This window comes from Tyto alba, unplaced genomic scaffold, assembly GCF_018691265.1.
Source record: "Tyto alba isolate M040663 unplaced genomic scaffold, T.alba_DEE_v4.0 Super-Scaffold_42, whole genome shotgun sequence".
Classification (NCBI taxonomy): domain Eukaryota; kingdom Metazoa; phylum Chordata; class Aves; order Strigiformes; family Tytonidae; genus Tyto; species Tyto alba.
This window is the reverse complement of record NW_024881318.1, coordinates 20,920,870-20,945,507: the sequence shown is the minus strand read 5'-3', so window position 1 is coordinate 20,945,507 and position 24,638 is coordinate 20,920,870. Positions and strand designations below refer to the sequence as shown.

The window sequence follows — 24,638 nt, the reverse complement described above, 5'->3', positions numbered from 1 at the left end:
GTTGCAAACATAGCCATCTAATGGTTGTCAGACAGCAGATGAGAGTTGATACTCAGATCCTGCAGTCATACTCACAAGTGAAGAAGGTGGTGTACACTGTTGTAGGTTTCTTCCTTTGAGGATATGCTCACAGTTGGTATTCACGCACTTTGGTGAATATTTTTTTTCCAGTGGCTGGACTCACTAATGTTATCTAAAGTTAACTGAACTGATTGCTTGCTCTTCCAAAAAAAAACCCCACATTGCTTGCTATGTAAATGCATGGTCAGTGATATATGTTTAGGAAATCAGAGAGGAAAGCACTTTGCCATAAAATTTGTAAACTTTTAACTTAAGATCTTGAAAGTATCTTAAATGTAAGATCTTTTACCTTTTGAACTTACTGGAATCTAAGGTTATATGGTGATTTGGAAACATAGTTTAAAATACTTTGTTTTAAGGCACATACACAGTTATTAAATAAAAAAATTATATGGTTATAACTACATTAATAACTGAACTTGGAGTCAGGAAGCAAGCTTATATTAAATTCCTGATCCTTGAGAAGAGAGCAAAAAGCCTATGTAGCAACATCAAGTAAGGACTTTCCCACTGTTATTTAATGATCAAAACAACAGATGCTCAGTGGATAGCTGCATCCCAACACCATGAACAGGAAGTAGCTTATTAATTGCATGCAAGTAGTAATGGCTCATTAAGTGAAAATAAATGGGAATTATCTCCAAATGACAATGTCTGCCTTTATTAACAACCCAGGTGACCCAACTGAATACAACAGAACAAGAAAACAGGATTATTCTAATTACATGGTAAAAAAACCAGTGGAAGCACTTCAGTAGCACCATTTGAAAACACCATGCACAAAACAGTGTTTTTACAGCTGTAAGAGTGGACAAATAAGTAAAACTTATCAAACAGTATTCATATGGGGAATACAGATCAAAATAAATACTAGAAGAGACTGAGAAGACTGAGTATACTATAGAAAATCAGACATGTAACAAGCATTAGGTAATTCTACCTGGGCCCCAGTTGCAATTTCATCAGCAGCTTCGTTCATCACTCCTAATGTTTGGAAAGCAAATACACAGAGCTCTCGTTCACAAACAGTGGGCTACACAGAGAAAGAAAGTTAATTATATTTTTGTTCTGGTTTTGGGTTCTTGGTTTTATCATGTCATACCCACACCAAAACCCAAACACATTTAATGTTAATTATTTTCTTCAGATATTAACTGCAACATTAATTTCAAATTATGAATACATGACAATTATTGAGAAAGATACATTAGAGAAGCATTTTAATAATCTGAAGAAGAGGTGTGAAGAACTCCAAAACTCTTAAGTACTCACAGAGGCTAAACTTAAAAGAAATCTGAACAGACTGCAAACCCCAAATTACAGGCATAGTTCCCAAATGTCCTTAACACTATCATATAAGACTCTGAAAACTTCCTACATAATCAAAATTAATGGAGAACAAATCCAGAAACTAATAGGGGCACATCCCCTTCATAAATGCAGGTTTATACCTCACAGCTTGTAGTTTTGCTCTTGACAACACACATAAAAATCTGATCTAGAAAGACAAGTTTCTAGGAGAAGCTACTTTTAATTTATCTTTTCACTAATTTAACAATTTATTTGTAAACTTTGAGAAAATACATTACATTTTTGTAGAATAAACACCATACTTAGGAAGGCCACATGGTATTTTAATAAATAAAGGGACTTCCACCCTTTTTTCAGATATTAAAAAAATAATAAAACTTCCATGTTGTTGAACCAGACACACAGTGAATTGTTATAAGCATTCAAAATGAACAAACAGTTGAAAATAACACAAGACAGAAACACAAATTAAAACCCTCCTTAAAATTGACCCCAATAAGCATGACATTTTATTACAGTGTTGAAAATAATAAAATATAATTTTTGATAACATTTCTTTGAATCCATATTATTAAATCCTAGCTCACTGAAACTTAAAATGATCTTTGGTAGGCCCTTCTGAATTTCTGTAACAATTCTGAGTCTAGCTACCATGACAATCACTAGAGAATCTGTAGCAGTACAATTTGAATTTCAAGACAGTGTCTCTAGAAAGCACTTTCAGAAATGAGAAACCGAATTGAGCACAGAAAGAAGACATAAAATTTCACTGAATTCTGCTTCAGGCAACAGCTTTGTCAGTAATAAGTATACTGTTGTATTTGTAGTCACTTGTTTCATAACCCTTAAAATATGCACTTGATGGGTTTCAAAGATTCAAGACTTCAAAAAACATCTGAAATCTACTGCATTGTCATTCTCACATCAGTTGCTTTAAAAGACCTATCATCTTTCAAGTCTAATAGAGTATCACCCATTTGATTTATTTTATCTGCTATGTTACATTGCATTAGGCAGCAGACAAAGCTTAACATGATCGAATTCCCTGTGCCATGGCACACTAGACAAGAAGTATTTATTATTGTCATTATTCTTAGGTTTTCCACATTTAGAAGGTGGTTAAATAATTTGCTTAGTTGGGGAAGCATAGTGGCACTGCCGCCTTGACTATCATAATCAACAGTATACACAGAGTCCCTTTCACTCCAAAGCAAGGGATTGCTCTGGAATAGCAGGGCCACCTAAGTTTATCCATGCTTGCTATGAAGAAAAGTGTTAAGAGAATACATATTTTTGACATGTTTTTTACAACCTTAACAAAGTAAGTTATCCCGAGACTAAAAGATGTCACAGGCAACACAGAATTTGTCATCTTTGCTCTTTTTTTTTCCCTCCCCTCTGCCTGTGTTATGATCCCAGAAATCTCTGGTGGAAAGAAGTTAGGAAAATGGTTCTTGTATTTATGTTTGACATTTGAAAGGTGTTTCTTCTCTTAGGTGGACATTGGAGCTAAGATCTTATGGCTGGAAAACTGTAGATATGAGGAGAAGCAAGACAGAAAAATTTGAGCTCTGAAGAGGAACAGTCAATACTATTAGGGTCTATACAATTCTTTCGACTTTATGTATTTGACGAACATTTATGCCCACTGAGTGGTTTGGCTCTGCAGTCCAGTGGGGAAAATAACCCAACCCTTGTAGCTACATGGATACTTCAATAACTTGCCTTCATATATCCACCCCGGATGCCAAGCATTTCAAGAGCACTTTTAGATCCTGTTTCTGAAATTTGTCCCAATTTAAGCAAATCAGTTTTAACTTATATTTCCCAAAAGTGTTAACAGAGTGTTCTAAGAGATGTTGGTACAGCTGTTTCACTGTCCTCTACTCCAGCGATTAGTTAGGTTCATCCATTTAAACTCCTTTCTTTCCCTTCAAAATGAAAGATCGGCTTACAATTAAGAAGCAAACATTTGGAGGGCTTTTGTTTGTCACATGATGGTGATTTATCTATTCAATATCACATTTCCGTATTTTGGTTTTGTCTGCAATTGTGCATGCTAAAGCCAATGAAAACATATGAAAACTAAAGTAATCAATTCTAGAAGACAGAGCTTAAAGAAAATTACAGACTTTATGGGAAAACTGTGATTCAAGGCTGCTCTTACACTGTTGCTAATGTTTTGCATGCTGCCAGTGTGTTTCCCTATATGGTGTCCACTTGTCTCTTCTCTTGTAATAGGATGTGAGCCCCTGGGACGGGAACAGTCTTTTCTGACTTTATATCCTAAATATGAGAAATGTCCCTAGCTACAGTAAACAAACAAGAACAACATGAAGAATTTTAGATTACAATCATCACCTTGAAGACATGCAGAGCTGAATAGCTGGGAAACTTTTTTCTCCACTATCTCAACAGGGCAGCTGTAACTCCTCTTCAAAACCAGCAGCTGCTGGTGGTCTCACATATAATTTATTTTTCACTTGAAAGGAGAAAAATACCATAAAGCCACTGACTTCCACAAAACTACTAGCTAAGCGAAGATCATTGGTGCTGAAAGACTACTTAAAACGATAATTATTGCAGTGGGGAAAAGCCAGAAGAAAATAAGAGCTGGGAAGATAACCCAAGACTTCAAATGCTTGGAAGTAGAAGGCATTGACAGAAGCAGAAAGCATTTCTTGAGCTTTTGAGGTTTTCAAAGTTTTTGTTTAGCTACCCCCATTCTTTGCATGCACAGTAGCACCCATCCAACTGCTGCTGTGATGAAAAAGGGCTCAACCAGAGCTTCCGCTATTACAATGCAAGTGTCACTTCTTACAGCAGTGAATGGCAGACACGCAAACCACCTAGGTACTATGACATATTCTGGTTCCGGGACTCATATACTACTTAAAATATTTTCCAGACATTTTTTCAATTTGAAAAAGCTGAAGCTTTCATAGCCAATATTGATTTATCTTGCTGCAGCTGTGCTCAGAAGAGCAATGTGCCACCCTTTCCTGTATGCTGATGTCTGTCACACAGACACTAATGAGGCTGCAACATGACTGACACACCTGAAAACTCTTGATTGAAAAGGAGAATCTCAGGGAAGGCTCATAGCCTGACTTGCAGTAAATGTAACAAATGGTGAAGGTGAAACCATTAGTGACCATCTCACTTCTGCTAATGAAAGCCACAGGCATGGGGATGAAATGTAACTTATAATCTCTGTTCTGCTTCCTACTTTCAACTCTGGTAACTGTTAGTTTTTCCATAGGAGGAACTTCTGTCTTTTTCTTCATTATAGTCACCAGAAGAATGAGGAGGCAACAGAGAAGCAATAATCATGAAAATATGGATAGACAGATACAGAGAAAGAAAGCAGAGGAAAAGCAAAGGAAAGGCAAAGCAAAGTAAAGAAAAGTAAAGCAAAAAGAAAATAAAAGTAAAGCAAAAAGAAAAGTAAATGTTTGCAGAAAGGGGTCTGGGGGTGCTGATGGGCAGCAGGATCAGTGTGAGCCAACAGCGTGCTCTGGCAGCCAAGAGGGCAAACCCCATCCTGGGGTGCAGCAGACACGGCATCACCAGCCGGGATGATTATCCCGCTGTGCTCAGCGTTGGTGCGGCCTCACCTGGAGCACTGTGTGCGGTGCTGGGCCCCACCATTTAAGAAGGCTGCCAAGGTCCTTGAATGTGTCCAGAGGAGGGCAACAAAGCTGGTGAAAGGGCTGGAAGGAACGTCCCGTGAGGAGCAGCTAAGGGCTCTAGGCTTGAATAGTTTGGAGAAAAGGAGCCTGAGGGGCGACCTCCTTGCTCCCTACAGCTTCCTGAGGAGGGGATGCGGAGGGGGAGGTGCTGGTCTCTTCCCCCTGGTACCCCTCGGTAGGACACGTGGGGATGGTTCAAAGCTGCACCAGGGGAGGTTTAGACTGGACGTCGGGAAGCATTTCCTTACCAAGAGGGTGGTCAAACACTGGCACAGGTTTCCTAGAGAGGTGGTCGATGCCCCAAGTCTGCTAGTGTTTATGAGGCACTTGGACAATGCCCTTAACAACATGCTTGAACTTTTGGTCAGCCCTGAATTGGTCAGTCAGTTGGACTAGATGATCGTTGTAGGTCCTTTCCAAATGAAAGAGTCTATTTTGTCTATTATATACTATAAGCTTAATGAAGACAAGCTACTATAAGCTATATATAGGTATACACACTGCCAGAGAGCAGGAATAATTTACTTAATACCCTATCTCACTATAAATCTGTAAGGTAAGCTCTCTCAACAATCTCATAATATTCATGTGATACATGGAACATCGTGCTGAAAGACATGGGAGATACCACAGTGGTAAGCAGATACAACCTGTAGAAAATGAGACTAGACTGAGGCTGAGGAAGAAATGTCACTTTTTCTGTTTGGTTTTTGTTTGGCTGATCCAGATATTATTTTCTGTTTTTTGTTTTTTCTGCATTCTTGGACAGCTTATACACTTCCCCCCCACTCCCCCACCCCGATATATAAATAGATGACGAATAGACAAGCATTGTGTGTGCTAGCTGGGCAAGGTGCACTTTGGCAAGTTCTTGTCAACAGGGAAAGCTATACTGCAGCCATTTTACTCTCTTGGTAAAAAATAAAGTGATTGAAATCATTCTACTAAAGTAGTGGCTGTAACTGGAGAGGTTTTTTTCATAAAAAGAGATAAAACCAGCCTATATTGTGGAGTAATGATAAGAATGAACATGGAGTTATTCCAGAAGAATACTGGAATTCCACAAGCATCTGGCCTAAACTCCAGTCTGGCTAAACATACTTGGACAGCTACACTTTTCTCCATGGTTCAATGACGTTTATTCTATTTCAAAAACCTCCCAACTGTAAGTGATGTAGTGTTTCTGGAACATCGATGCTACTGTGTTCAATGATGGCTAAGAATCTTATATTCAAAGGACAGAGAAATCCAACACCTCTTCAAGTCAACAGGAACTCATCAAGGCTAAGATTTCACCCATAATGAATAAATTATAAATGAGCACTTTGGGATGAAAAAAATTTAAAAAATGTGAGCTTACTAATATAAGAACAGATATATCAGAATTACTGGACTGTATTTATTTTTACAGCTAAATACAAACCACAGATATTTAAAATACTGGTTTATCATTCCTAATTTACCACTCATATTTTATGGGCAAAACTTTAAACAGCAGAGGTGTCTGAACCACAGTACAAATCTCAAAGAAAGTAGCTTCAATATTTAGTTTTGCTGAGTTTTTTACTATTTCCCAATTTGTTCTAATAGAGGCCTCAGTCTGAGGCTTCAACACAAGATGGCACTCTAAAGAGACTTCTTGACTGAAAGAAAAATTAGTGATACAGAGAGAGTTTTTTTATCATCTTATTGTATATATTCTGAGAGGTTTTTTTCCCTGTATAATTGTCTCACAGGTCTTTAAATCCATTAAAAAATGCTGGTTTACCCATGACTTTAGTATTTGTAAATGAAGAATTTGGAAGTCATAGACAGTAAGGCAGACATTAGCCACACATCTTTATCCTATGTAAAAACTGAGTATGATCACAGAATTACAGCATGATTGAGGTTGGAAGGGATCTCCAGAGGTCATGTGGTCCAACACCCTCACTCAAGCAGGTTCTTGGATCTAGTTGCCCAGGTCCATGTCCAGACATCTTTTGAATGTCTCCATGCATGCACGCTCTACAACCTCTCTGGACAACCTGCTCCCATGCTCAGTCTCTCTCAGAAAAGGTGAAGAAGGTAGAAAAGTGATTCCTGATGTTCCTACAGAACCTTCTGTGTTTCAGTTTGTGCTCATTGCCTCTTGTCTTGTCACTGGGCACCACTGAAAAGAGCCTGGCTCTGTCCTCTTTGCATACCCCCTTCATGTGTTTACAGACATTAATAAGATCCCGCCTGAGCCTTCTCTTTTCCAGGCTGAACAGTCTCAGCTCTCTCAGTCATTCCACCTATGTGAGATGCTTCAGTCCCTTAATCATCTTAGTGGCCCTTTGCTGGACCCTCTACTGGAATCAGTACTCCCTCCAGATGTGTCCTCACCACTGCTGGGTAAAGGGGAAGGATCACCCCCACTCCACCTGCTGACAATTCTAGTGTTTAATGCAGCCCAGGATACCATTAACCTTCCCGTCTGCCAGAGCACACTGCTGGCTCCTGTTCAACTTGGTGCCCACCAGGTTCCTCAGGTCTTTTTCTGTCAAGCTGCTTTCCAGCTGGGTGGCCCCTAGAATATATTGGTGCCTGGGGTTGTTCCTCCCTAGGTGCAGAACTTTGCACTTCTCCTTGAATTGCATGAGATAGATGCCTGTCAATCCATTTTCCCAGCCTATTGAGGTCCCTCTGAATAGTACCCCATCGCTCTGGAATATCACCCACTTCTCCCAGTTTCGTATCATCTGCAAACTTCCTGAGGGTATACTCTGTTCCATCATCCAGATGATTAATAAAGATATTAAACAGGACTGGACCCAGCACTGACCCATGGGGTACATCACTAGTTACTGGCCTGCAACTAGAATTTTTGCCACTGATTATCACCCTCTGGTCCCAGCCATTGAGCAAGTTTTCCATCTACTTACTATCTCCTTATCCAGCCCATGCATCAAAAGCTTGTCTATGAGGATATTATGAAAGACACTATCAATGGCCTTACCAAAGTCCAGATAGACAATATCCACTGCTTTCCCCTCATCCACCAGACCAGTCACTTCATCATAGAAGTGTATCAAGTTGGTCAACCATAACTTCCCATTGGTGAAGCCATGTCAACTACTCATGGTGATTTTCTTATCCTTAATGTGCCTGGAAACGGTTTCCAGGCTTAGCTGCTTCATCACCTTCTCCAGGATCAAGATGAGGGTGCAGACTATAGTTCTCTGGGTCTTGCTCTTCTTGAAGAGAGGAGTGACATTTGTTTTTTTCCAGTCTTTGAATATGATATATAGATATATTTTTATTATACTGCTTTTTATCAGATCCTTAAATATAATAACCACTTTTGTTAATGACTCATGATCTGATTATATTTAAATGTTTGTAATAAAAGTACATGATGAATTCCTAAAACAAGATATCTCTTTACTATTACAGCAGCTAAACTGTTGCATAATTAAAATGCAGCTTAGTCCTTCCCTAGAATATTATTATCTGTTCTAGAGTAACAGGAAGAATTTCATATGGCATTTTAAAAAAGTCAATAGCCTTCTAATATAGAACAAAATAATGCAGAAGTTTCTGTAGTACACTATTATATCTACTTTGGAAAGTAAATTTTTTAGCTAGATGAACCAAATCATATGGTTGAAAATACGTTTGGAGGTCATCACATTTCTCTCATACCAGACTAGCTTTATCAAAATTAGCTTTCTCTAAAGCTTTATCAAGCTCTGGAACAGGTTGCCTAGAGCGTTTGTGGAGTTTCCATCCTTGGAGATTTTCAAATGACTGTGAAAGATAGTGGATGAAACAAGCTCCAGTTTCAGGGGCTTTTCACTAGACAGACACATGGCCCATGGGAGAATATCTCAGTGCTTCAGAATGGGCTCTGTCAAAGTCATTAAAATTTCCTAAATTTACTTCTAATATTTAGTCTAATATGGCAGTTGGACATAAATCGGGATATCCTATTTAAATATTTTAACAACACATATGTGAATGATATACCAACTGTTTCAAAATGTTAGAAAAAAAGCATTTCAAAATACATTTTTGAAACAATTCAAATCTAACCATTAAGTGCAAACAAATAATAGTCCATGTCTCACTCACCTAAACAACTTATCTGTTGAGAATAAATTCAGATACAGTAATACAAGACTAACAATTCAAATGAGCAGACTCTTATTGTTTTTAGTAGGTTTATCATGTCTGTCTTCTCCGTCTCTCCTCAGTACAAAACCCTGTTTTTCAAAGCTGAGTGAAGAGCTACTTCAGAAGAGACTGATAATGGAGCTCCTGGGAGCTGTGCAGCACAGGTCGCCTTGCAGGAGGATGCACTGTGATTCTTTACATGAGATAACGGAGCTGTTTGGATGTAAAGGCTGCTGTCCCAACCCTCGATAATGATTTGAAGCTGTTTCTTAATCCTTCTATGAAGAGTGAAATATGTAGATTTCAGATCACTGTTAGGAATACCGCATGAAATAGTATGGTCTATGTTACGCAAGAGGTTAAATAATACTTTTTTTTCCCTTAGGATCCATGTATTCATTGAATTTTGCCTGTGCTTTGCAGAAAGACTGCAGATCATGCCATGCAGTGATTTCAGGGAATTTGTGGTTTTCAGTGGCATTCTATATAAATGCGTATCTCCAAACATCCAATTTATCTTTTATAACTTTGGATGCACTGTAAATAAACATTAGATCTCACTGTGCTAGAAATAAATAAATTAGAAATAAATACTAAGGAAACATACTATGGTGAGAAAATACATTCATTTTCATCTCATACAGGAAACGTGTGAATACCTATAGGAAAGCATCGCCTACTTTACTGTTGTCTTTAAAAAGTGGATGGAGTGAAGCAATGCACCATAGACCTTCATAAAAAAGAGTGTTACAGTTTCCTGATGTGTTATAGTACTTTTCTAAGACTCCTTCTTCCATTCCAGAGAACCTCTGTCCTTCCCGTTCACAGTAATACAGCTGCAGTTCCTTATGAGAGCATTAGGTTTGTGAGTGGTTTGAAGTTACTCCACCTACATAATGTGCATTTATTTACACATGCACTTGTGGAGTACACATAGGAACTCTGTAATTCTGGTCTTCTGTATTTTGGGAACTTCCCTTTGGAATATCCCTTTGGCTAGTTCAGGTCAGCTGTCCTGGCCATGCTCCCCTCCAGCTTCTCGTGCGCCTCCTCGCTGCCAGAACACAAGAAACTGAAAAATCCTTAGCTTAGGATAAGCACTACTTATCAACAAGTAAAACATCAGTGTGTTATCAACATTATTCTCATACTAAATCCAAACCATAGCACTGTACCTTCTACTAGGAAGAAAATTATCGCAGCCAAAACAGGACAGTAGCTTCTTTATTTATCCTCAGTAAGTGACTAAACCTAAAAAACTCTGTGTACAACAGGATCCATGAACCAGAAGGGAATGTTTAATATGATTAGATTAGCACCGCAGGCTCTGGAGCAAGACAGGTGTCCACTGTAAGAGCACAAAGCCAAACATAATGCAACTGTGCTATGGAGCTGTTCTGCAACAGACATCTTCCATACAATGGTATGTCTGCCATGTTTAGTGTAATTTAGTGTCTAAATTAAGCTACAGAAAAAGACACATCTTACTGTCATCAAGTTGCTCTTATCTTATGAGAAAGATGTCAAGATTTTAAGAAAGCAAAGTGAATTGAAATAGATATTAAAAACAGAACACCCCCTAGAAAAAGTTATCTAGGAAAAATAAACACGATACTGAGAAGAAAGCTTGTGCTGAGAGACTGATTTAAAGATACTTTATAACGAAGATAAAGACATAGCCTGTAGAGCGAATCTTGAGAAAGGAAAAACTATCTCTCAGTTTCCCTTGGTAACTTCAGCTGTCCTGAGGATAAGACGTCTGAATTATGTGTCATTAATAACCAGCACAAAAAATTATACCCAGATATAAGAGTTTACAGTATTAAAAAAATGTAATTATTGTGTGATGGCAATTGTTGCATTTTTTAAACTGTATTTCAAGACAATTAATTAAACTACAGAACACTTCAGGAAAGTTGTCGGGCTGATGTACTGGAGGATTACAGAATCAAATTCCTCACTGGTTTCTTTGCAAATGTGTAAAACTCCACAAAATGCCAGAAAACCAAATCTAAATACATTTTAAAATAACTTCTCAAGCAACAACTTTGCTATGCTTTTATAAATTCATATGCCTTCTTTGTTGTTGGAAAAATGTCTGAAAGGTAGAAAGGAACCCAGACATGACCCAGTCTGCATCTGTGTGGAAAAACTATTCTTTAATGGAAGAGACTGGTGAACCATCCAGAGCTATTTATGTCTGGATGTCTGTGGCATCTCTTGTGATACAACCAACTACAGATAAAGTTTATCTAAGTAATGCCTTTGAGATATGGACATCTGTAGAAAATGGGATCTAGACACAGAATCTAAAAATATAAGCAGAATGTAGCAAGGTTCTGATCATTATGAAATCTGGTGAAGTTACTGTGGTATCAAAAGTATAAGCAGTCCAAAGCTCTTTATGAAGACCAGGGATACTACATACAGGATTCATGGGATCCATTAAGTGACATAAGGCTAGACTGCATGTCGCCTTGCCTTAAATGAAAGCCCCCTGCATTCTGCTTAATATACTGCTGTATTTCTGAGATCTGCTGGTGCAGCAGTATTAAAGTGCTTTTTCAGTTGGATCTTTATTTATTCTCTTTATATATATATTATACATACATGTACGTATGTGTATACGTCCATGCACCTGAAGCACGTAAGTGAACCGTGCAATTGACTACTTTAGGCTGCCTCTGCCAGAGCTCTCAGTACAGCAAAGCACGACTTTCCTTAAGATCCTTTGGCAAGCTCATGCTCGATTCAAACCAAGGTCCTTTCTCACCTTCTACAGACCTGCAAAGTCATTAATGGTTCTATATTGCTTATTGAATCATTCAAACATACAAAGAGCATGCTAGATTTTTTCCCGCTATCTCCTCTCCCTGAGTTATATAATGACACCCTTTCATTTTTGCAAAGCTTGCTAGGTTATTCTGCTTGCAAAGGCAATGATGAATATATGTTTACTGGCAAACATGTTTGCACTTTCCTCTGTTTTGAAGCACTGATGAACTCTCAAACAGGTAAAATGACTGCTCTTTAAGTTGAAGACAGAGAAAAGTAATTCTGAGGGTTTTTAATCTCTAAAGTGGGAAAGTAAGAAGTAAGATTTTTTTTATTTAGAGCAGATGACATTCCGTTCTGTTTTGGTAGTTCATCATTTAACAGGAATAAATCCTACTGTCTGCTTTGTTCTACAGACCACAGATAAAAAGCAGTAACTTAAATAATTGTATTATCCAAACTTTACTCACTCTCCAAACATTATTCACCTTGTCTTATCTCATCCTGTTACAGGTAGTATGCATAGCAGTACCTTCAAAGATGAACAACAAGGAATAATGCCTTTTCTAGAGGCTTCTAAACAGGGTTTGGTTGTTCATAAATCTGGCAGAAAACCATGTTTTTAGCAGGTAGGTATGAGATTGGTGAGGCAAAAAAAACACCTGATAGGATTTTCAAAAGTACAGAATTTTAACCATGACTTAAAGCAGTGTTAACTGAATATGTAGATGATTTTGCAAATCCTATTAGCAGCCTATTTGCACTGCCTGCCCACAGTCAGAATGCCTGACCATGGTGCCACTCAGTGTCAGGGGGAATGACACTGAGGTAACTTCTGCTACCATGTAAGCAATAATCTTCCTGAATTTAGTTCAATGAAGCTATCACAGATGATGTCTGCTTCAACTTATATGTACTTGCTCACCACACTGTGGAGAAATTAGCATGTGTCAGACCATTCACACACTGGTATTAAACGATTTCCCATGGCTTTAATCTATTAAGGTTACTCAGGTTTCCACAGGATTCAGGACAGGTGAAACAAGAATGATTCTAAACTGCAAGATCAGTCCTAAAGGTAAGAATTTTATTTTCCTAAAATACTCTTTCACAAAGTTGTGCTGATCCAGTAGTTGCAGGCAGTGTGTGTCTCTCATGACCAATCTTACCCTTTTTCACTGTATGCATTCACCAACAGCATGAGAGTGTACAATGTGCAGCATGAAAAATTCCTGGTTCCCAGTTATACAAGAATGAAAGGAAGGAAGAGCTGCCTAACTGGCCAGACTTTGGGCATACTGAACCACATCAGTGCCCCTGGACTAGGTCACTGCTAGATCAGACACTTCATGGAGCATCTCCTCCTACTGATCTTTTTATCACATTATGGATGATGGCTCATTCCTGAGGCTCATGAGCAAAAGGGGGTCAGGACTTCACAGCCTTGAGACATTAACACCAGTGTATCCCAATACCCTGGTCATGACTTCAAAAGAACTCAAGGACAGAGGTGACCCTAAGCTGTTAAAAGAATGCCAGAGGACCAGGAAAGTGCTCTAATGCACTTCCTCTATCTTATCCAGTTTTGACTACTGTAGCACAATAGTGTTGGTGAAATGGATTCCCCTGTTATGTTTCTATGATATTATACAAGCCTGATTTTCATCTCCCTTGCTTGCAAGACATTTTTTTTTTAAATTTACAGCAAAATCTAGTTAATATCCATTACATTTTTGCATCTTAAAAGGATATTAGGATGAAGTGCATCTGAAATAATTCAATAGTTTTGTAACAGATTTGTATGGTCCACTGCTATTTAAAGCATTATAAAATGCATTGTTTATCCCAGCAAGCATACCACTTACCCTCAGCATAGGGCCATTCTGGAACACATGGGGTTCATCACAAACTACACAGTACTCATTCAATACCGGTATCCGCTGCTCAGCAAATTCAATAGTCTGAGAACAATGAAAATGATAGTAACATCTGCTTAAAAATAATTAACAGTCAGCTCATGCTCCACAGTGTTTCATAAATGGCTAAGATATGACATCCTACCTGCACAAGAAAGCCACGGTCTCGTACTGGAATGCATTTTGCACCATAGTTTTGCTGCAAGGAAAAAGTTGAGGCAACTTCAGTGTTGGTGGACTAATTATAAGGAAATGGTAAAACATTTGTATTTTATGTGTGCAAATATGTTAATTAAACAACATTTGCATCTAAAAATATCTCTCATTTCCATAAACTAGCCATTACAAATAATCAATACTTTTACTGTTTGCTGAGTGTGAGGTAGATTTTTAGCATTTCCTTTTAGTTCTTAAATCTGATGAGGTTTTGTATCTCAGAATCCTGAAAACTTTAATCTCAAATGGAAGCTTCAGTGCCTTCACTTCATTCTGATAAACTGACTTTTGGTAACTTCCATTAAATTTTAACTGTATATCATCAATCCAAATAGGGGCTATCTGCTTAGGTTTGAAAGACTAATGTAACTTTCAGAATGGCTGAAAATCTTTTATATTTTCTAAGATCTCACTTCTGTAAGCACCATTCTAACAGATCTCTGTGCTCAGATCCCAGTCATATTCCTTCTGCCTTTTTCTTTCAACACACAGCAACATAAATTAGAAGACACTTCTTTTACAGGAGTCAGTAAGGTACAAAATTCCCTCTAGGCTGCCATCTATCTCAGTCAACCCTGATTTTGAAGAAAAGTCAAATTATCTCCATTTACGGCTTTTATTTGTTTTCTTTATAGAATTATTTGCTTCCATTTCCCTAACTGCTCAATTGGGAAACTTTTCCCTTTTTTCTCCTGGTAAATGATACTCCTAATTGCATACATATATGAGATGACTGAAATACTTTGGCTGAGAACTGAAGAGAAGTTAGGGTCCTGATTCATCACTTCCACATTCCACTGACTTCAAATTGCAGTTTGTTACACAGGCTACCCATATATCTGGTGCCTGCATGTAAAACGTGAAATGGACTGCTGATGCCCTCCCACTAACATGAGTCAAACTGCACCTGATCATATAGGCGATGATTTTCCCTCAAAGTAAATGCATTCTAGCAATGTTACTAGATGGCCAAGCAGGGCTTGCATTTCTTTCCTATTTGCTGGTAAAATCAGTAATGAAACCACTTAGTCAGTTCTTCATTATCATATCAAAATCAATGGGACTTTTCCTATTAACTTCATGAGAAAAAAGTCTTGCTATGTCAAGACATGCTCTGCTACTTCAGAAAAAAACGCGTCTTTAAAATGTGACAAGTAAAAAGTCCATTGGCTCACCTTAAATTAATATTGCTGTGCACATTGCAGGAACCAACCACACAGCAGGTATATAAATGATTTTAAGATAGTATATCACTGCTTTTAGATCTGATGAGTACAGCTCACAGCTTATTGAATTGATTTACCATGAAACATAGCACACTCAGTGTAATTTCATTATTCAGAATGCACTGTTGTGAATATATGTGTGGCATTTGAAGCGAGAATCAGCTTTTTCTCACTGAGAACATGCAGGTACAACCAGGTCAAAGGAGTGGAGAGGACTGTCTCCTCAGTGCCTCTCCCCAGATCTAACACACAAAACAGACAGGTGCCTTGAAAGAGCACAAGCAGACCTAATCTGTCCTCTAAAGTATAAAAGCCATCTTTTAAGAGGCAGAAGAATTCATTTTGAGCACTCTTTCTTAAATTTAAAAATATGTCCTACCCTTTGTTTTCCCAGTTGATCATGTCTCTGGGGGAAGAAAGAGGCCCAGTGTGGACCTAATTCCTCTCCTGGCCTCCAGCTGACACCAGCGCATTTGAAGGTTAAATCTTTCACAAAACACAAATGCGCAAGATGTGAGCTGAATCATGACTGCAGTCCTTCCAGTATGATGATGACCACAGATACAAAAAACAGGAGATGTGACCTGACACCCAAACAAGCCAATGGACAGTTGCTTTCCCCACAAAGCAGTGAAATGAGAGAAGACCTGTGTGACCAAGCCAATTTTGCAGCACAGAAGTGCACACTCTCCCTTCTTCCAATAGCAAGAAAGGATGCAAGGAAGAAAGTGGATGATTGAAGACGATCAAACTTTTTCCACGGCCAGCAGGTACACTGAGCTGTATTCAATGTGACATGTAAAATCTCTATCTTGAGCTAAGCAAATTCTGGTTTTATAACTTAAACATCTGTGCATGCACAGTTGTTTAAATACTCCTTAAAAAGCTGACTCCATCGCTTCTGTCTTTCAATATATTCAATATATCCAATATATTTACTAACATATGTCCTAAGTATTAATGCCTTAGCATAACAAGCAAAACAGCACTTTTGTAAAATAATAGAAGGAAAATGAGCAGAATGAAAAAGTTATTACGCACAGCAATTTGTGAAGGTGATGATGAAGATGGTGTTAAGATACCAATAAGCCCTGAGGTAAGAGAGAGCCTCCTGCTCTCTGCTATGGTGGACTCCTTGAAAGGCTCCATTTTGGATGACTTAGGGGCATTGGAGTAAGTCTTGCTGAGTAACTTGTGATTCTTCAATCCATCCAATTCTTCCATTCTAAGATTACTGGAGTAGGACCTGCTTAAAAGTTTGTGGGGCTTCAAGGTGCTGCTGTGCTCACATCGAGGATCCCCAGAACACGATCTACTTAACAGCTTATGGGGCTTTAGAGTGATGCACTCCTCCTGCTTGACAGCTGTAGAGCAAGAACGGTTCAATAGTTTGTGCGATTTAACAGCCATTGTCTGTTCAGCCCTAGGGTCACTCGACAACGAGCGACCAAAGGTTCTGTGAGATTTTGCAGCACACATATCCTCTGCCTTCACTGTGCTAGAGCAAGTCCTCCTCAGTAGTTTGTGAGTTTTGGAGATGCCATCCTGTTCTGACTTAAGTTTTGATTTATTTTTACCACAGCCAGGTGGAGGATAACTTGGCGACCTTAAACATAAAGAAGGAGAGTACAAAGTTGGAGAATAATCAAAATCTTGTGCAAATCAAGCAAGATCACACATATGTAAAATTTTTTGAGTGTTGCCTGTCTTTATGTATTCCACTAGTGATAAACGTAGCTCAACATTAAAAAAATGAGCAATTGTATGTAGGACTAATTTTCCAATACCAAATATACATCTTACTTCTATTTATACACAAGCTTATCAATCAAAAAGATAACTATCTACTCAGGTAGAAGTTAGAGCTATATCCTTACACCTCTTTGTAAACGTCTCTGTGGCTCTAAACAAACCATTTATTCCGGAAACGATCTTTGAAAGAAAACCCACATATGTCACATGAGATTATAGCACATTTTGCTTACAAAAATCTCTTTCCTATGTAATCATCATGGCATGATCCCATTAAATTTATTGTCTTCTGGATGCAGCGTAACAAATTCTATGTCCAGATCCAATGGAAGATATAACAATCAGTGAAACTTGCAGGCAGTAAATCAAATTTAATTCAGCTGAAATTAACATTCTTTTTAAAAACTTCATAATAATCTGGGTGATTTGGGAAGACAATTTGATGCCCTTGTTTCCTGTGTTAGACAAATTCTAGCTCTGTAACACTAGAAACAAGAATATGAGGGACCTAAATTATGAATGAAGAAAGTAAAGAACAAAAGGTTTTTATGAAACAACATTCATATGAACTGCCACACTTCTATAATTCAAATTTGCCTGTCCTTGCAAAGCAAGAACATTTAACAGGCATGCTGAATCGTTTTTCTATACCTTATAAGCAACCCCAATCTTTGGAGTATTTTTGGGTTTGGTTTGACTAAAAAAGAAGTGAAACCCCAAGGGGAGAGACTAGCAGGTTTCCCCACCCTGTTAGCAAGTGGTGACAGTAGAAGATGCATACGTGGAGGTTGCTGACTCATGGCTGCAGTTGGCTCACTACCACCCTCCTGAAGAGAGGAGGTAAGAATGGCACTCTACAGAGAGAGTGGGTCCCCGCATTTGGTCTGAGCCATCTTTGGACAGGCACTGCAGCAGCAGCCAAATCAAGAGGAGAAAGATTGGGCTGGCTTTTGTACACCCTTTCTGAATGACACCAAACCCCAAGTTACAGCTCACATTAGGCAATGGTGTGTGGCATGCTAGGGAACGTGTAAGCTTTCTACTTAAAACACCACCTTCCTCTTCTAACTTTGAAAAGACAAATAATATTTTGTCATCTTTGACATTCCTCCCTTGTTCAATGTGAGTGATCATTGTACTTGTTTTCTTTTTTATACATGGAATTTAGTATGGCAAAATTAATCAAAATGAAGGAATGTTCAAAGAAGCATTCAATTCAAATTCACAGAAGGGTTGACCTGTCAACTCTTCATAAGCAGGAAAACATTCTAGAGTAAATAGTCACATTCCTGAAAGCGGTAAAATCAGAGTCTGATTTTAAATACACTTATGAGTAACTGACAGAAGTCATAATGAATTCAAATGAACTATTCATAAACTACTTCTTATGTTTTTAATGCCTTTGCTCTTTGAAATTCTGTCCATGCATATCACAAGTGGTGAACATTAATGTATTCAAACAGAGGAGGGGGTGAATTCTCAGCAGTTCTAAAAATCAGTCTTTCATTAATGACCATTCTAGTTTCAAAAAATTAAAAATACACACAGCAGTAGAAAGAACCGCTAGACAACCACATTTTAAAATATATATTATATATATATATATGTTATATAAAACTTATATTTATATTCTATTGTTATTCTATTTATATTCTATTCAAGCAACAGTCAAATGTTACCAAGCTATAAAGATACAAATACAGCAAGTTAAGTAATTTAAAATTAATTATTTCAAATTCTAGATGAAACATGGTTGTTTCAGACAGCAGGCCACTGAAGCTCTGCCTTCAAATAGTTTTAGAAGCTGCAGTAGTATCTAGTTCACTTCTGATGTCATGCAAGGCAAGAACTGGAAACCCATGAGGTAAGATATAAATAGAGCACTTCACTGTGGAGAAAAGTCAGCATTTCACCTTGTGAATTCTGTTATGGATTTTGAACAGGATATGGTGTCAGCAGCTCATTTTCCTTGCTATTACCTGCGCAATGTAGAAAAGATGTGCAGAGGGGATTTCACCTTTTTGTCAGACACCTTCTTATTGTGCGTACAATTAGATTTCTCTTTGCTGTTCTTCCATTGTTGCGTAACAAATGTCTGCATGATTCTGCAAATTTAAGAAGGAAAAGAATAGTTTCTTATACTAGCCAAAAGATACTCTAATACTAGGGTCTCTCTGTTCACCACATAGGCAACATGATGCAATGTCCTCACCCTACAGGCTGAGTTTTTCTGTCATGTATGTAGACTGATGACTGGGTGCCTTAGCTCCTCAAAAACACTTTTTTTTTTTTCCTACATAAATCTAATTTACACAGAACTCTTATGGGGAATACAGTCTGCATAAACAATCACTGCAAGACTTATGGAAGTATGCCTCTCACGGAGATGTAGAGACAAACTGATTCAAAGGCTTCCCATCCAACTACAGGCATCTGTCTCCCCAGTGACTGCAGAGGTAGGCTACAGCATCCACACTGCTCAAGTAGGAACATATTCTCCTAAGGCACAAACATGGAGGTAGGGATGTCAAATATGACACTCCCCAGAGGGGGTTTACAGAGAAGACAGGGCCAGAGACTTCCCAGAGATGGACAGCAAAAGGCAGTAAGTAGTCACAAATTGTGGCAGTGAAAACTAAAAACCATAAAGGTTATGAAAGAAGGCATCCACAAGAAGAGTGGTTAAGTACAGTAGGTTGCTCACAAAGGCTGGAGTTTCACAGCTAGCTGCCTGTGACTCTGAGTGAACTAATCTAACTCTGAAGTTAGTGTTACTTTGAGCAGGAGGTTGCACTAGGTGACCTCTAGTAGTGCCTTCCAGGACAAATTATGCTGTGACTCTAATCTAGCAGTGGGGCACTTTGAGTGATAAAGTCAAAGTAGAAGTTGGTATAGGCTTTATTGAAAATGTAGTGAAATCTTCTATGATTAATATCCCGTTGCCACAGACATGAGGGGCCATGGCATTCATGGGTATTCTGACTTCTGCTCAACTGTGAATTATGCAGCTATGTCCTTGAAAACATTTTATGGGAACCTTTAGTAATTACCCAGTACACAAATCAGAGGCAGTATAAGAACTGAGACGTTTTAAGAGACTGTTCATGTCTGGGGAGTGTTTCTTTTTTTTTTTTTTCTTCAAAGTCATGTACCACAGAGATTTAAATAACCTTGCTTCATTTGTAAGATTATGAAGAAGCTGTACAGAATTTCTTTAAACACCAAACAGCAAAGTATTTTTTTTTTCTTAAGGGATTCTTAATGTTGTAATGGTCAGATATTAAAGCCTATATTCTTGTCGTTGTATTACACATACATAAGCATATGTAAAAAGATGACACAGCAAAACTGTATTAAAATGAATTGTACCATGAACACATGACACTGCCATTTTTTCAACTATTCTTCCCTCTTGTCCTCAAAACGCAGATGGCCTAATTACTGTGGTACATCCTAGAGGCCACCATGAAATCATAGGCCCCTTAGGGTGTGTATGATGCTCAGAAAGATTCTGGCTCCAGAGGCTTTGCCATCTAAGCAGAAACATGAGACTAAACACTCCTAACCACAGTCTTTTGTAGCTTACTTCCTAAATGACACTGAAGTAACAGAAAACCCTGGCAGGCAGCAGAAATCAGGTTCTCCCCAACAACTGTCAAAACCAAACTTAAAAGAGGCAAATTCTGTTATTTTTTATTTAAACAAGTTCAAAACACTTTGATCCAACCAACCTGACAACCTGTGAATTTTATCCTATCTGATGTGGACTGGGAACTAAAAAGTGTGTATTATTTGCCTAAAACCAGGGTTTTACACTTTTCTAGACTTACTTTTTCAGCTGATGTCCCAGCCCAAATCTTTCCTTAGTAGAGATCTGAAATACATCCACAGTTGGCACTACGGAAAAAGGAGATACTGTTGATATATGAACTTAGAGCAATAATCAAGAACCCATGACCATATAAGTCATATTTAAGGACCCTGTTCTATCTGGACCTTTACTATAGACAATGCAATTGAAACAATGGTGAAAGTGGACATACCATCTAAGCCTACTAAGAAATTGATGGTCCTTTTTGGAATATCATTCAGTATAATTTATAATTTTACAAATGAGTATTTTTGAAATTTAATTCTCCCAAATGTATCTCTTTCCACTGATCTGAATTACAAAAATGCGTCCTTGTTTTTAATATTTATGCAAGTACTAGAGAGCAGCATCAGATTAAATGTATTTGGACTGGTAATTCATTTTGCAAAATCTCTTAGATTTTTTTTCCAAGTAAGTAGTCTTTACACACTACAGTTCCTGTTACTATGAAGAAAACCCAGAGTGGAATAAATGGAATTAATTAGTATCTGGGATTTCTTTCTGAGGGCATTTTAATACAAGAACCGTAATTGTCTTAAGTGCCTGATATATGAATTCCAGTGGCCAAGGATTACCCTGAATTTTCCTCAAGACCATCCTAATATGGGTATATCCATATTAATCTTTCAGAAAATTGAATGTGTACAGGGTGAAGGCTGGAAATTAGCTCCCCGTATTACTAAAATACTTTAATAACATTTACTAGATAGAAGTGGCAGATGGAATCTAGCACTTGCCGAGGGACCCTCAGGTCCTCAAGGCAGGACAACAGCCAACATATATTACAAGCACGAATAGACTTTATACATCGTATTACATAAGATGGTAATGACTACAGAAAAATAAAAAAGGAATGAAAACAAAAAATCTGGGGTTGTTTCAAATTTTATTAGAAAATGTAAATCAGCACTTTAAAATCTGTATTATTCTGATCATTTAGAAAGCCAGATTTTATTCAGAATGTCAAAGTCTATCCTGTAATTTAGCTTTAATAAATTAAGTTTAAAAATAAAATACAGTGTATCTAACCTGACCATCCAATTTCATTTAGTTCAAAGCCCTGTAGATATTATTTTTCTAATATTATTGATCAAATATAATCTAATCTTTTAAAGACAAATTGATTATTTTTTCAAGAGATGAATGATTTGATGAGGGGTAGCAATGTCTTGTCAAATTTAGGACACATGGTAGGGGGGAATATTTTCAATAAGTATCATCATAACTCGATCAGCAATCTTAAAATCTGACATCTAGACTACAATTGGTGTCTAAGGTCTAGAGCTGGAAGAGACAACCCAGCATCTCCAAAGTCTGATTCATCCTCATCTAAAACAGGTTTCTAAGGCATGTTGGAGAAACCGTCCACAAGTACAATAATGGGATAAGCAATTAACTAGAAGAATGACTAACTAAAATCAAGATATTACACAGCTACAAGGTAGTATTAATATCCCATGTTTTGCTTTGGAATATACTGAATTTCTGTTCCTTTTATCAATCAATAGGAAGTACTATAGGAGAAAAAGATGTAGCATGGAGTTATGACCCAGTAGTCTCAAAAAAAAATTTAAGGGGGAAGAGGAATTCACAGAGAAAGTCTTATTAACACAAAAGATGGTGGATCTCATTGTCCTTTTCTGGTAAATAAAGAGACATGGCTGCAACAGCAGCTGAGCTTATAAAACCAGTATCAGTGAAGCCCTTGCCTCTGACCCTGATTCTTGCCTTTCCTGGTACCCAGGCACTCCCACAGTCAGTCAGCTGCAGCACTGGGAACAACGTTTCCTGTTTTAACCTTGTCAGTGGTGCAGAAGGTATCTTCCTGTTATTTCTCATTTCACTAGATAATTTCTTACTTCACGCTTCATTTTCTATTATTTGCTACACTTTTTTATTCTTTAAATTACATTTTGATAGAGGTATTCTGAATACTAACACTGCTACCTACCGTGGCAAATACTTATTTTAAGATCCGCATATTTACAAAAAAGGTTGAAGCAATTGAATACAGACAAAAAAAAACCAAAGTCAAGCCAAAAAAAAAAAAAGATTTATGCTATGAAATGCTTATTTGAATGAACAGAATATAGCCTATAGTTAGCATCAGCAGGCAACATATCCTATAAAAAAGACTCAGATTTTGCTAAACATATTATGACTGGAAATATCTCTTCATTTTCCAGAGGCAGAATTCTCCCACAGCTACAAGTCTGAGCTGACAGCTTGTACTGGAAGTCTCTAAAGCCAGGGAAGTCACGATCCAAACTGCAACTTAGTTCTGACTTCCCATTCTAAAAATATATCTGAAATTGACTCTTGCATACAAATGTTTCCAAACCTTCAAAACCAGTTGATTCTTCAGGAGTTTGACCATTTTTACTCTCACTTAACAACTCATTCAAATCTCAAGATTCCCAGAGTTCACACATATAGAAATCAGAAGCTGAAAGGATAATTACCATGGCCTGATTCTTCAAAGGCGCGTGAAAAAGGGCATATTAATGTCCTGCACAGGTCTGTGTATGTACACCTTATCAGTGGTACCTCACCTGTGTTGATGTTGCCTGATTTCCAACATCAGGAAATCACATATTAGAAACTGTAGATCTTTATTCCTTAACCCTGGTTCCTAGACGAAGCAGTTGCATTTCAAAGGACATCAGGAAAACAAGTTCCAAAAATCACCCTGTGAAAGTTTAAATTAGTTGCCAATGTAACTATTGGGGCCCTAGCCATGAAAATATATGAAAGTACAGCTTCAGACCTGTAGGACTGCTCTTAGCAGTAGACCAAAGCACATGCAGGGTCAAAGTGAATGATTATCTGTCACCTACTACATGGCTCAGACCAAGACACCATACGAGGCACATGAATACACAGATGACTAACCTGGACCATTTAAGTACTGTGTAAGTGAACAGTGCAACCGCACTATTATAGGCTCTGTGCGAATTACATCCCAAGCCACAGCAATCTCCTCCTAGTTCAAGATAAAAAGAAAACAACAGACACCATTAGCCATCATGAGGAACTGTTGCATTTTGTCAGTCATAGGGTTGTTACAAACACCATACATTCATTTACCCTGTTGTGGAGTATCTACTCCACTTTATACTTGAGACTTAGGACAAACTATTGCCTGCTGATGCCCCTAACAGCAGTGTTAGACTGCTTCCAGTCCTTGAGTATGATCATTTAAACTGAGCAGAGGTTTATACACAACACTACATCTACAGTGCAGGCAGACACATTCCCACCTATCAAGACATACTACTTCAAAGCTGAGAAGCAAAGGAGCAAGTAAAAACAGTGAGGAAACTCATCCCATAACAGAAGGCAAAGGAAACTTTTGCTACTTAATACCAATTAAAATAATTCAAGGTATGATCAGATTTTCTTGAAAATTAGAAAAACCCAAGAACAACTATATTATCTGCTGCACTGACCTGAGAATATGACATCTGTGCTTAAGCTAATCATGTCCCTAAAAGCAGTAATTTTTATTCTCTATATAGAGGACAGGAAGTTACTGCACAGATGAGGTGAGAAAGTGTGGAGCTAAAGACAGCATAGCTGTTACAGAGGCCATGCTGCCAGTCGACAGCACCACTGTTCCGTGTCTCCTTTGCAACTCAAGCCTCTCCCTAATCAGCTGCAG

General features: G+C 38.0%; 1 protein-coding gene across 2 annotated transcripts in view; it reads right to left on the bottom strand.

Moving 5' to 3' along the window:
- The window catches only part of PARP8 (poly(ADP-ribose) polymerase family member 8), a 122,420-nt gene that overhangs the window by 21,552 nt on the left and 76,230 nt on the right, over nt 1–24,638 (bottom strand). For both annotated transcript variants that reach the window (XM_033009025.2, XM_042804692.1), the window contains 7 exons: nt 23,870–23,960; nt 20,937–21,003; nt 19,086–19,211; nt 16,396–16,960; nt 14,058–14,111; nt 13,862–13,957; nt 1,022–1,114 (listed from right to left, as the gene is read on the bottom strand). In XM_033009025.2, coding sequence (XP_032864916.2) covers nt 1,022–1,114; nt 13,862–13,957; nt 14,058–14,111; nt 16,396–16,960; nt 19,086–19,211; nt 20,937–21,003; nt 23,870–23,960 — 1,092 coding nt within the window. The remainder of the gene's footprint in view (nt 1–1,021; nt 1,115–13,861; nt 13,958–14,057; nt 14,112–16,395; nt 16,961–19,085; nt 19,212–20,936; nt 21,004–23,869; nt 23,961–24,638) is intronic.